Genomic DNA, 13034 nt, shown 5'->3' with positions numbered 1-13034 from the left:
CTGGTGCTAATCTTTAAGGATGGTGTTTTAACTTACAAGTTGGAGGCTCATTACATGGTTGCCAGTTAAAGCCAGGTGACCTTATTTGTTGACAACAGTGCAGATCAAAGGAAAGAGGAGAGGATGAGGAAACATCTGTGATTTGCTCCCAGAAGGACAGTGAAGCTAAGCATCCATTTGAGCAGCGTCTTCTGAGTACCGGCCTTGCTTAGAGCTTGTTGGGAGTGTGCTAAAGGGAAATGTCCAGGTCTGTCGTTGGAGTAACCTGAGGGTTTGGCTGCAGGGGAACTCAGGCAGCTCTGAGCCACAGGGTGGTAGACGGGGGGGATTCATGGTGGCACACAGTCTCTTCCATAAATGGGAACTTAAGAATCAGGGCATGTAATGGATGGAACACTAGGTCCCAAGGGATGAGGGAGCTGTATATCTGCCTATTGCAGCTGCCTTGGAATTAGCCACGGTAGTCATTCTACCTCATTCCCAGACTGAAGAGTCAACCACTTCATGAAATGGAGCTGTACAAAGGGACCTTGGGGGACCTGATTATATTGACAGATTTTTTTTTTTTTTTTTGAGATGGGGTCTCACTCTGTCGCCCAGGCTGGAATGCAGTGACACAATCTTGGCTCACTGCAAACTCCACCTCCCAAGTTCAAGCAATTCTCCTGCCTTAGCCTCTGGAGCAGCTGGGACTACAGGCACACGCTACCATGCCCAGCTTATTTTTGTATTTTTAGTAGAGCCAAAGTTTCACCATGTTGGCCAGGCTGGTCTTAACTCCTGACCCCAGGTGATCCTCCCACCTTGGCCTCCCAAAGTGCTGGGATTACAGGCATGAGCCACCATGCCCGGCCATATTAACAGATCTTGTAGTCTAAATTATTATCAGCCAGTGTAGTCTAGTCATGACATATCTAGCTCCATCTCTAGACCTCATGTCTTAGCACCAACACCATGTCCTTGCTGGTACTTCTTCTTCCTTGCCTTCAGGGGTAATGCTATGTAGGCTCAGATCCGTGCCAGAGGGGGTATGTAGGGGGAAGAGCTGCATAAGGGGCGAATGTCACTTTGCAACACTCAGCAAGGGGAAACAGGTCTGCAGTATCCTCCCGGAGATGAGTGGACAGCCCCTTCTAGGAAATAGCCCTTTGAAGGATAATCTTCCATATGCTACATCCGAACTTTTCTCTGGAAAACATACTTCTTCATTCTGATGATTTTGTATTTATTCTCTTCAACTTACCATGGTTTTACAAAAGAGGAATTTCAACAGCCAAAAAAGTAAGCCTTTACTCATTCAGCAGAGTTAAGGACCACCTCTCTTCTGGGAATGGGGAAAGGTGTAACAAATATAGTAAAACAAGAACAGCCACTGTGCTCGTTGTAGAAGTAAGTACCCCGCGCAATCTGTAGAGAGTAAATGCCCCACACAGCTCTAACAGTGACAGGGAGAGAAAAAAGTCTTCAATTACTGGCCTGGCCTTAGAAGTAAAGCAACATAGAGGCCAGGCGCGGTGGCTCACGCCTATAATCCCAGCACTTTGGGAGGCCGAGGCGGGTGGATCACGAGGTCAAGAGATCGAGACCATTCTGGTCAACAAGGTGAAACCCCGTCTCTACTAAAAATACAAAAATTAGCTGGGCATGGTGGCACGTGCCTGTAGTCCCAGCTACTCGGGAGGCTGAGGCAGGAGAATTGCTTGAACCCAGGAGGCGGAGGTTGCGGTGAGCCGAGATCGCGTCATTGCACTCCAGCCTGGGTAACAAGAGTGAAACTCCATCTCAAAAAAAAAAAAAATAAGTAAAGCAACATATTAACAGAGAGGGTCTGATTTTAAACCTTTAGCTGAACATACTTCTATAGTACCCTGATGCTCAGGGTTTTTTTTTAATTATATAATCTTAGGTGCAGTGGCTCACGCCTGTAATCTCAGCACGTTGGGAGGCCGAGGCAGGCAGGTCATGGAGTCAGGAGATCGAGACCATCCTGGCTAATATGGTGAAACCCTGTCTTTACTAAAAATACAAAATATTAGTCAGGTATAGTGGCAAGTGCCAGTTGTCCTAGCTACTTGGGAGGCTGAGGCAGGAAAATCACTTGAACCCAGGAGGCGGAGGTTGCAGTGAGCCGAGATCGCACCACTGCACTCCAGCCTGGGCAACAGAGCAAGACTCCATCTCAAAAAAAAAAAATTATGTAATCTAGAATGGCGTTTTCTCCACTCTTCCTTTTTTCTTGTACCAAATAATGGCCCCCTTTGGTATATGTATGTTATTGTTCTAATTACATGATTCTCAAACCTCTCTTTAACATTTTAACAAACAGAAATGTTGATAGGAATGGGCTAGACTAAAATCAGCATGGCAAGATGTTCAGCAGTCCAGGGAATCAAGTATTTTTCTACATAGATTTGAGAGTCACCCAAGATACAGTATACTTTGCTGAATCTCCCCCCATGATACTCTTGTGGTTTTATCTATCTTGCCAACACACTTTCAAGTAAAACAGGCTTCTATTAACACTGTTTTTCCTTTATTGAGCCAACAAGGGAGGAAAAAATACCATTGCACTGGCTTTATCCACTTACTGCTGAGCTGGGGAAGCAGAAGCCACCACAGGAGTTTTTGCAAGCATGTCAAGGTTTCTACCGCCACCTGGTGGCTAGGTGGAGCACAGCATCTGTGTAACTGGTGGGCAAAAGTGTTCTGCTCGTCTAGGGGAGAAACATGGGTGTTCTGCAATCTTGGCAAGAGTACTGTGCTTCTTGCCTTTTTACTGCTTCTCCATGTGCACCCTTAAAGGATTGATTTTTATTTTTTGCTCAGCTCTCCTCCTCTTTGTTTTTCAGGTTGACGCCGCTGTCACCCCGGAGGAGCGCCACCTGTCCAAGATGCAGCAGAACGGCTATGAAAATCCAACCTACAAGTTCTTTGAGCAGATGCAGAACTAGACCCCCGCCACAGCAGCCTCTGAAGTTGGACAGCAAAACCATTGCTTCACTACCCATCGGTGTCCATTTATAGAATAATGTGGAAAGAAACGAACCCCTCTGTCTTATGATTTACTCATTATCGCCTTTTGACAGCTGTGCTGTGACACAAGTAGATGCCTGAACTTGAATTAATCCACAGATCAGTAATGTATTCTCTCTCTCTCTTTACATTTTGGTCTCTACACTACATTATTAATGGGTTTTGTGTACTGTAAAGAATTTAGCTGTTTCAAACCTAGTGCATGAATAGATTCTCTCCTGATTATTTATCACATAGCCCCTTAGCCAGTTGTATATTATTCTTGTGGTTTGTGACCCAACTAAGTCCTACTTTAAATATGCTTTAAGAATCGATGGGGGATGCTTCACGTGAACGTGGGAGTTTAGCTGCTTCTCTTGCCTAAGTATTCCTTTCCTGATCACTATGCATTTTAAAGTTAAACATTTTTAAGTATTTCAGATGCTTTAGAGAGATTTTTTTCCATGATTGCATTTTACTGTACAATTGCTGCTTCTGCTATATTTGTGATATAGGAATTAAGAGGATACACGTTTGTTTCTTTGTGCCTGTTTTATGTGCACACATTAGGCATTGAGACTTCAAGCTTTTTTTTTGTCCACGTATCTTTGGGTCTTTGATAAAGAAAAAGAATCCCTGTTCATTGTAAGCACTTTTACGGGGTGGGTGGGGAGGGGTGCTCTGCTGGTCTTAAATTACCAAGAATTCTCCAAAAAAAATTTTCTGCAGGATGATTGTACAGAATCATTGCTTATGACATGATAGCTTTCTACACTGTATTACATAAATAAATTAAATAAAATAACCCTGGGCAAGACTTTTCTTTGAAGGATGACTCTGGACACTAAATAGTCGAAGTAATATTAGGTGGGGAGAGAAGAGGCAGACTCCGTTTCCTTTAACCAGGTCTCAAGTTCTATTTATGATACAAAAGAAGATGAAAATGGAAGTGGCGATAGAAGGGAATGAGGAAGGCATGCCTGGGCAAACCCTTCTTTAGGATGTGTCTTCCATTTGTCTAAAATGGTGTTTTCATGTAGATACATTCTTGGAGGGGCGCCATTGTGCTGGTGTGAATGACTCTACGGTAACAGCCTTGACTATTTACTGATCTACAGACCAGTGAGAGATCTTCCCATGTTGGGGACCCACACCTCTTGTGTCTTAATTGCAAATCTGAGTAGGAAATTGGGGCCACCCTGTGTCTCCGAGTGCTGGGGAAATATTTCACAGACGTAATTTACAGTCTTTACTTGATCTAAAATATTTTGCTGCCACATTTTGGCCCTCAAGTTTGTCCCAAATGAGAGAAAAGTTCCAGGGATATAAAAATTAAGACAGCTGATTGTTATCTGTAAAGCAGGGTTTCTTAGCCTGAATGCTACTGACGTTTTGTAGGGAATAATTCCTTGTTGTAGGGAGTTTTCCTGAGCAGTGTAGGATATTTACTTAGCAGCATCTGACCACTGGCAATCAAAAGTGTCTTCAGACATTGCCAAATGTCCTTCAGGGGACAAAGCCGCATTTGAGAACCACAGCTCTGTAGTTTAAAATAATGTCATATGTACATAATTTTTTTTTTCTTTTTTGATATGAAGTCTTGCTCTATCACCCAGGCTGGAGTGCAGTGGTATGATCTTGGCTCACTGCAACCTCCGCCTCCCAGGTTTAGGCAATTCTCCTGCCTCAGCCTCCTGAGTAGCAGGTACGTGCCACCACATCCGGCTAATTTTTGTATTTTTAGTAGAGACGGGGTTTCACCATATTGGCCAGGCTGGTCTCGAACTCCTGACCTTGTGATCCACCCACCTCAGCCTCCCAAAGTGCTGGGATTATAGACATGAGCCACCGCGCCCAGCCTGTACATAATTTTTAATTGGGTAAGTCTCTCCTATCTTAGTTCAGGCTGCTGTAACAGAATCCCATAAACTGGGTGGCTTAATGTTTCTGTCTCTCAGTTCTGGAGGCTGAAAGTAGGAGATCGAGGTGCCAGCAGAGTCGAGTTGGTCACGTTCCTGTCCTGGTTCACAGATGGCCTCCTCACTGTATCTTTGTAACAGAAATGCAGGTTCAATCACTCACTACTTGCAGACTCCAATTAACAAGAGTGAGGTCTGGTATCAAGATAATGCCTTTTTATTCCAAAGCTAGCTTGGGGGGAAAGTACAGGCTTCCTGCCTTAAGCAGAAAGTGGGCACTTTTAAAAGGAGGGCCTGGCATGAATGACATGTAGGGAAGGCGAGCAGGTGGGGATCCCTGTACCCACTTTGGTGCCTTCATCTACCGGGAGGTCAAGTTGATGTCTTTGTGGACAGAACTTGATTACAAAGGCGTCTGAAAGCCTCCAGGTGGAGGAGAGTAGCAGGCATAATTTGGGTTGTAAATCGACTCTTGTCTCCTGAGTAGTCTCCTGGTGAGGGAGGGTTTCACTGGAGCTTTGAAGCAGTGGTTATGCCCCGTAGGGAGTGTCTGGTGAAGGAGAGGTAAACAATTAGCGTTGCATTTCTACTTTATTGGTACATAATGTTTACATGTCTTCATGTTTTTCATTCCCGTGATCCAACTCTCGTATTAGTCTCAGCTCCACAGTCAAGTATGTGAAATGCTCTCCGTTGGGCCTTTTGTTCCCAGAAACCTTTTGGTTGTGCAGTTTCTTTCGTGGATGATGTTGACAGAAAAGATAGAAGAGTTGGTGTGTCTCCTGTTTTGTGCAGGCTCCTTAATTTTGTTCTGTTTCCTCTTCTGCTCTCCCTGTGTCCGATTCTCCCCAGCAAGCTCGGCTTCTCCGTGTCTGGTCTGCACACTGTCAGGCCTCACTCCGGAGCCTGGGCTCTGAACTGCCAGGTGCACATCAGTGTTCATTCTCTTTTTTTAAATAACCATTTATAATGACTGCATATGAATACTTAGCTCCTTTTGAAAATGTTTCACTATTATAAATGTTTGTTTTTGTTTTATAATGAAAGGCAGTTTAGCATCTCCTTCAACAGTGCAGACCCAACCCAGGCAGAGCCCAGCCAAGCTCTGCCTCAGTTGAGTCTCTGTTTCCTCATTTGTAAAATAAGATAAAAGTACTTTATAAGGCAGTCATGAGGATTAAATGTATTCATATATATTGGTATAGAACAGTGCCTGATACATAGTAAATGGTACTTACATGTTAGCTACTCACGAGAGTGTCTAAGTAGAGGGATTTTTTTTTTTTTTGAGACGGAGTTTCGCTCTTGTTACCCAGGCTGGAGTGCAATGGCGCGATCTCGGCTCACCGCAACCTCCGCCTCCTGGGTTCAGGCACTTCCCCTGCCTCTGCCTCCTGAGTAGCTGGGATTACAGGCACGCACCACCGTGCCCAGCTAATTTTTTTTTTTTTTTGTATTTTTAGTAGAGACGGGGTTTCACCATGTTGACCAGGATGGTTTTGATCTGTTGACCAGGATGGTCTCGATCTCTTGACCTCGTGATCCACCCGCCTCGGCCTCCCAAAGTGCTGGGATTACAGGCTTGAGCCACCGCGCCCGGCCAGTAGAGGGATATTTTTAATTCTTATCGCTTTTAATTACAATACCAAATTGACTTGCAAAGAAAAGGAAGTCCCACTTCCATCAGTTGTGAATGTGAATGCCCCCTCAAGGTACCACCAGGACTAAGAGGGACTTGACTGAATCACCAAGTTGAAATGAAAGAAGAGGCTAATTTTGGCCTAACCATACACTCCATTTTCCGAGTAGGCTGATCACTCAGGAATGATTGTCTTGTAGGGGATCCATGAATGGCCCTGTGTCTATTCTCTTCTGTGCCCTCTCTCCTACCCACGAACATGTTAAGGCTCTACACTGGTATGACTTTCTGCATACAGGAAAAGTTGGAGTGCAAATGATTTGTATAATGTTCTTGCTTTCATTATATATTCACTTTGTTGAATACATTTTCAGATCACATCAGAATATGAAGTTCCTTTGTGGCTGTTGTTCCAAGAAAATCTATCCCCTGGTAACCAGCTCTGAGGCAGCATCTCATTTCTAGCATAGCTCTATTTCAAAAGGCTTCAGAATAATTTCCAAAGTAAATGACTTATTGTCCATAAGATTTCTTGGACAACCTGTTTTACACATTCAGAGCATACACTTTTTAACTACCCTGGCCCGGCATGGTGGCTCATACCTGTAATTAGCACTTTGGGACACCAACGTGGGTGGATCAACTGAGGTCAGGAGTTCGAGACCAGCCTGGCCAACATGGTGAAACCCCATCTCTACTAAAAATAGAAAAAATAGGTGTGGTGGCAGGCACCTGTAATTCCAACTACTTGGGAAGCTGAGGCATGAGAATCACTTGAACCCAGGAGGCGGGGGTTGCAGTAAACCAAGATCGCGCCACTGCACTCCAGCCTGGGCGACAGAGCAAGACTCTGTCTCAAAAAAAAAAAAAAAAAAAGTAACTTCCCTGAACTGAGTTCTTTCTGAGCTGAACTCTATTCCTCCAAACTAGGAGCTTTTCTCGGTGCTCTCAACCGTCCCTCCTTCCACTTGTAAGATGCTCACAGCTGCTTCATCTTGGTTCATTCATTTAAAACAGCTACTAACTGTGTGTACTCAGACAATGCCAGGTGCTGGGAATACAATGGTTAAAAAAAAAAAAAGATGGTCCTAATTTCAACACCTTATATGTTAAGTCTCTGGATAACCATTGCCACCTTTAGCAGTGGTTTATACAGTAAAAATTGTGTTTTGCCACAAATCTGCAATTTGGGTAGAGCTCAGTGAGGAATGCTCCTGTCTCCTCAAAGCAACCACATAGCCAGCTGAACTGAAGAATAAGGGATACGTTCCCAAGATGGCGCCCTCATGTGGCTGGTGAGTTGGTATTGCCTGTCAGTTTGGGAGTTTGGCTGGGGGCCTCAGTTCCTCTCCATAAGCAATGTGCCCCTCCACCTGGCCCTGGCTTTCTCATAGCGTGGTGGCTGGATCTCAAGGGTGAACATCCCAAAGAGAGAGGCAAAAACGCATCCTCAAAATTCCATAACGTTACTTCTGTCATACCGAGTTGGTCAGTGCAACCACAAATGCCTGCCCAGGTCAAGGAAAGGGGACATAGGTTCCATCTCTTGATGGGAAGAATGTCAAAGAACTTGTTTTAAAACTACCACATTGAAAAAATATATACACATCCTAATAGGAATAAGTAATGGCCATTTCCCTGTCTTGACCAGCTCAGCGTAATTAACTAGTAATGAAAGACTGGGACATACAAGGATGTCTTTTAATTCCCTTGGGTAGGGCAATTTCTTTTTATAAGTTCCATTCTGAACTCCAGATTCCCAGTTGCCTGCTGACATCTTCATCTGAATATTTAACAGACAACTCATGCTTAATGTGCCCAACATCAGACTCTGATGTCTTGCTCCTCCTTTAGCCTTTCACTTCTCAATGAATGATGACTCCCTCCATTCCTGCACACAGAGGTGCACCTTTCACGTGGGGAGGAACTGAGGCCCCCAGCCAAACTCCTAAGCTGACAGGCGATACCAACTCACCAGCCACATGAGGGCGCCATCTTGGGACCATATTCCCCATCCTTTAGGTGAGCTGCCTCTGTGGATGCTGTGTGGAGCAGGCGTTCACCACTGAGCCCTACCCAGAAATCACAACTCACTGGTTACTGTTCACCTTATTCCCTTGTCTTCTTAGGTCTTTGATCCAATGCCATCATTATGATGATGCTTTTTCAGACTACGGTTGCCAAAACGTAACTCTACCCTGCCCTAACGGCATATGAAGAAGCATTACATATACCCTTCTCTTCACTTTTCTCCCAGGCACCGTCTGACTCATACGTTTTACTCTTTTATTTGCTTATTGCCTTCCTCTCACTATAATGTAAATGTCGCAAAGACAAGATTTTTTTTTTTTTGGTGGGGGGAGGCCGTTTAATGAGCGGGGACAGTACAAAAGAGCGGCCTTCTCTCCATGGGAAAGACAGGAGCACCTGGGCCGGGCTTGCTGGGAAGGGAGAAGCGTCTTAGTTGGTTGGGCGAGGGGGAGGTATGTTCCCTGGGCCTTCGGAGGGGAGTGGGGGCCTCAGCACTGGGGGCATGGGAGTTGGGGGGTGTACCCCAGGATTTGAGAGGTGAACAGGAGGCTGAGGGTAGACCCCAGGAACTGACGGATGGACCCCGGGAGGTTGGGGGTGGACCCCTAGGGCCTGAGGGTGCATCCCTGGGGCTGATGGGTGCACCCCCGGGGCCTGGGGGTGAACCCCTGCTGATGGGGGTGGGTGGACCCCTGGGGCTGGTGAGTGGACTCCGGGGGCTGGTGGGTGAACCTTGGGGGCTGGTGGGTGAACACCCGGGGCTGGAGGGTGGGCTCCAGGAGCTGAGGGGTGGACCCCAGAGGTTGGTGGGTGGACCACAGGGGCTGGGGGATGGACGCCAGGAGCTGGGGGATGGACCCCAGATGTGGGGGGGTGCACCACTGCGGCCGGGGGGGTGGACCCCTGGAGCTGGCGGGGACCATCTGGGGTGGTCTTGGGGACCCTGAGGGCGCAGGCCCCATGGGGGCATGGGTGGCAGAGGCAGGCCTCCTGGCAGGGGCAGCGGCAAAGACTCGGGCAGCAGTGGCCGAGGGGGCAGACCGTTGATCAGCGGCGGTGGAGGCCGCTTCACCCCAGGGGGCCCAGCAGGGAGGCTGGGCGCAGCCGGAGGCTTCTCCATCTTAAAGTGGAAATTGAGAAAGAACTGCTTGGTCTCCCGGTTCCAGTGCGTCCAGAACTTGCCCTCCGCCTTGTCGATCTCTCTGCTGGACACCTTGAAGGCGATGGTCTCGTAGGACTCGGCGGCCATCAGCAGGTACTGCCAGCGCCGGTCCGGGGGCGGCCCATCTCCGAGTCCCTCTGCTTGGTCACTTTGTAGCCCGGGCGGCCGATCTTCACAAACTTCTTCACCTCCACCTTGACCTTCTCAGGCGCGGGCTGGGCAGGGGCCTCCTGGGCCTCCTTGGCCTCCTTGGCCCCTCGCCGGGCCACGTTGGTCTGGTGCTTCTTCCCCTGGGTATGTGCCAGGTAGCTCCCCTCGTTGTGAAGCGTCAGGCAGAGCTTGCATTCATAGGAGCCCAGGTGGTTTTTCATGAAGCACGGGTCCTTGTTGACGTCGATGGTCTCCAGGGCCAGCTGCCGGAGGCGCTCCCTGCGGTCACGGTTGCTCTCGGAGGCGGTGGCCACGCCCCCGCTCCCGGTCTTGCCCCCAGGGCGATGCCGAAGTCCATGGTGACGGCCTCCGGGCTTCAGCAGACTGGGAGACACCAGAGCCCAAGGCCGCGCTATCACTTCCTTGATCCGCCACCGCCAAGATTTCGTTCCAAGACAAGATTTTTTTTTTGTCTGTCTTGTTCAGGGATGAATCCATAGTGCTTAGCATAGTGCCTCGTGCGTGATGGTGCTCAATGAGTAGTTGTTGAATAAACGAGTGAATTCAAATTGACACTTTGCCAAGTAGCACAGAGAAAGGCTCAAGGAGGTAGGAAAATGGGAGGAAGGAGAGGGATTTACTAAAATATTAGATACTAGAAAGTGAAACTGTCTTTGCAAAAATTATAACAGGAAATTATGGCAGTGAAAGAGATCAGACCTAACTGACTCCATCTTGCTTCTAACCTTTAAGCTGTTCTTGTTCATTCCTGGGCACAGGCTGAACTAACCTTGGGAATAAATTTAGTTTATAGTTTAACTCTGAAACAAAATTAATAATAATGACTCCTTCTCCCAAAAACCCCTTCTTGCCTGGGGACCGGTCTACCTTTGTAGGACTAACAAAATCACTACAAGATTAGAAATTACAGTTTAGGGGCCATGCAGCCTCCAGCTCCAAGAGTATGAACCTCCCCAAATTGCTTCTGGGACCAACATCACTACTGTAAAACTACGATCAGGGCTTGAGATACTTTGCAGATCCTGCACTGGATGCACGAGCTGACGCCGCCCAGACCGGTAATCTGGCTCAACCAATTCTGCAATCCCACCCGGGAACAGAAGACAGCAAGAACTCACTTCGACCCCCTATGATTTCATCTTTAAGCCAAGCAATCAGCACTCCCCACTTCCCGAGCCCACCAAATCATCCTTCAAAATGCCAACCCCTGAATGCTCGGGGGGACTGATTTGAGTAATAATGAAACTCCTGTCTCCCACACAGCTGGCGCTGCGTGAACTACTCTTTCTCCATTGTAATTCCCTTGTCTTGATAAATCAGCTCTGTCTAGGCAGCAGGCAAAGTGAACCCATTGGGCATTTACAAAATAACCAACATCACAATATATTTTGTTTTTCTTTCTCAAGACCCACTCACAGATGGAATAGCTTTGAATATTCTCAGTGGTAGATTGGCTGGACCTAAGTGAAATGCCTATGCTTAATGTGTCAGTTTCCAATGAGAGTTTCCTCTACATGGGCATGGGGGAAATGGGCTGCAGGACCTGGCAGGGAAACACAGGCTTCTGATCAATTGCCTCCATTTTTTCCTTTCATCCTTCAGAACCACAGGGTTTTATCTATGGGACAGCTCCCCTCTCACATTAAGCAATAGAGCCCTAACAATAAAAACAAGGAAAGCAATCATTTGATGAAAATTATACCTATTACTGAAGAATTTTACTTGTCTTCTTAGGACTTTGATTAAAATTGTTCTTAGAAATTATGTTAAAAGCTTTGGTGAATTGCACAAAACCCTGGAATATAGACACTTAATAGAGTAAGAAAAATGGCAAACTCAGGGAAATAGAAACCACTCAGGAGAATTCAACCAAAGGCACATATAGCCTAGAATCTTTAATAAGATTCAAGAATTCCAGAAAAGCTGGGCACGGTAGCTCATGTCTATAATCTCTGCACTTTGAGAGGCTGAGGTGAGCAGATCACTTGAGCCCAGGAGTTCAAGACGAGCATGGGCAATTGGTGAAACCGTCTCTACTAAAAATACAAAAAATTAGCCCAGGCCGGGCGCGGTGGCTCACGCCTGTAATCCCAGCACTTTGGGAGGCCAAGGCGGGTGGATCCACGAGGTCAAGAGATCGAGACCATCCTGGTCAACATGGTGAAACCGTCTCTACTAAAAATACAAAAAATTAGCTGGGCATGGTGGCGCGTGCCTGTAATCCCAGCTACTCAGGGGACTGAGGCAGAAGAATTGCCTGAACCCAGGAGGCGGAGGTCACAGTGAGCCGAGATCGCGCCATTGCACTCCAGCCTGGGTAACAAGAACGAAACTCCGTCTCAAAAAAAAGAAAAAGAAAAAAAAAAAAAGCCCAGCGTGGTGGTGTCCACCTGTAGTCCCAGCTACTCAGGAAGCTGAGGTGGGAGAATTGCTTGAACCTCGAAGTCAAGGTGGCAATGAGCCAAGATTGCACCACTGCCCTCCAGCCTGGGCAAGGAGACCCAGTATAAAAAAAAAAAAAAAAAAAAAAAATTTTTTTTTTTTTAGAAAGCAAAACCCTCTTCAAGGAAAAAGACCTAAGAGAGATGAGTTCCTAGAGACTAGGAATCCCTGGAACCAGGGCCAAACAGCAGGAAGCGAGCAGCAGGCCAGCAGGTGAAGCTTGGTCTGTAGTTACAGCCGCTCCCCATCACTCACATTATTGCCTGAGCACGGCCTCCTGTCAGATCAGCTGCAGCATTAGATTCTCACGGGAGCACGAACCCTATTGTGAACTGCACGTGGGCGGGATCTAGGTTGTGAGCAATTTGTAAGACTCTAATGCCTTCTGATCTCTCACTGTCTCCCATCACCCCCAGATGGGACCATCTAGTTGCAGGAAAACAGCTCAGGGCTCCCACTGATTCTACATTATGGTGAGTTGTAGAATTATTTCATTATATATTACAATATAATAATAATAGAAATAATGTGTACAATAAATGTAATCATCCCGAAACCCTCCTCCCTGCTCCACTCCTGGTCTGTGGGAAAACAGTCTTCCATGAAACCGGCCCCTCGTGCCAAAATGGTTGGGGACCACTGCTGTAGACTCCACTTG

The 13034-nt window shown here is 46.9% G+C and overlaps 1 protein-coding gene and 1 pseudogene across 6 annotated transcripts in view; one reads left to right on the top strand and one right to left on the bottom strand.

Annotated features, from left to right (window-relative positions):
- APP (amyloid beta precursor protein) overlaps positions 1 to 3829 on the top strand; it is a 281113-nt gene extending 277284 nt beyond the window's left edge. For all 6 annotated transcript variants that reach the window (XM_064380074.1, XM_064380073.1, XM_064380072.1 and 3 more), the window contains one exon: positions 2850 to 3829. In XM_064380074.1, the coding sequence (XP_064236144.1) occupies positions 2850 to 2951 (102 nt within the window). In that variant the 3' untranslated portion in view covers positions 2952 to 3829. The remainder of the gene's footprint in view (positions 1 to 2849) is intronic.
- A 5201-nt stretch (positions 3830 to 9030) lies between these two features.
- Positions 9031 to 12783, bottom strand: LOC105732659 (splicing factor 3A subunit 2-like; annotated as a pseudogene).
- Positions 12784 to 13034: the final 251 nt, after the last annotated feature.

The sequence above is a fragment of the Aotus nancymaae genome, unplaced genomic scaffold, assembly GCF_030222135.1.
Source record: "Aotus nancymaae isolate 86718 unplaced genomic scaffold, 86718_ANA_hifiasm-v0.15.2.pri h1tg000022l_1, whole genome shotgun sequence".
Classification (NCBI taxonomy): domain Eukaryota; kingdom Metazoa; phylum Chordata; class Mammalia; order Primates; family Aotidae; genus Aotus; species Aotus nancymaae.
This window is presented reverse-complemented; position numbering and strand designations above follow the sequence as displayed.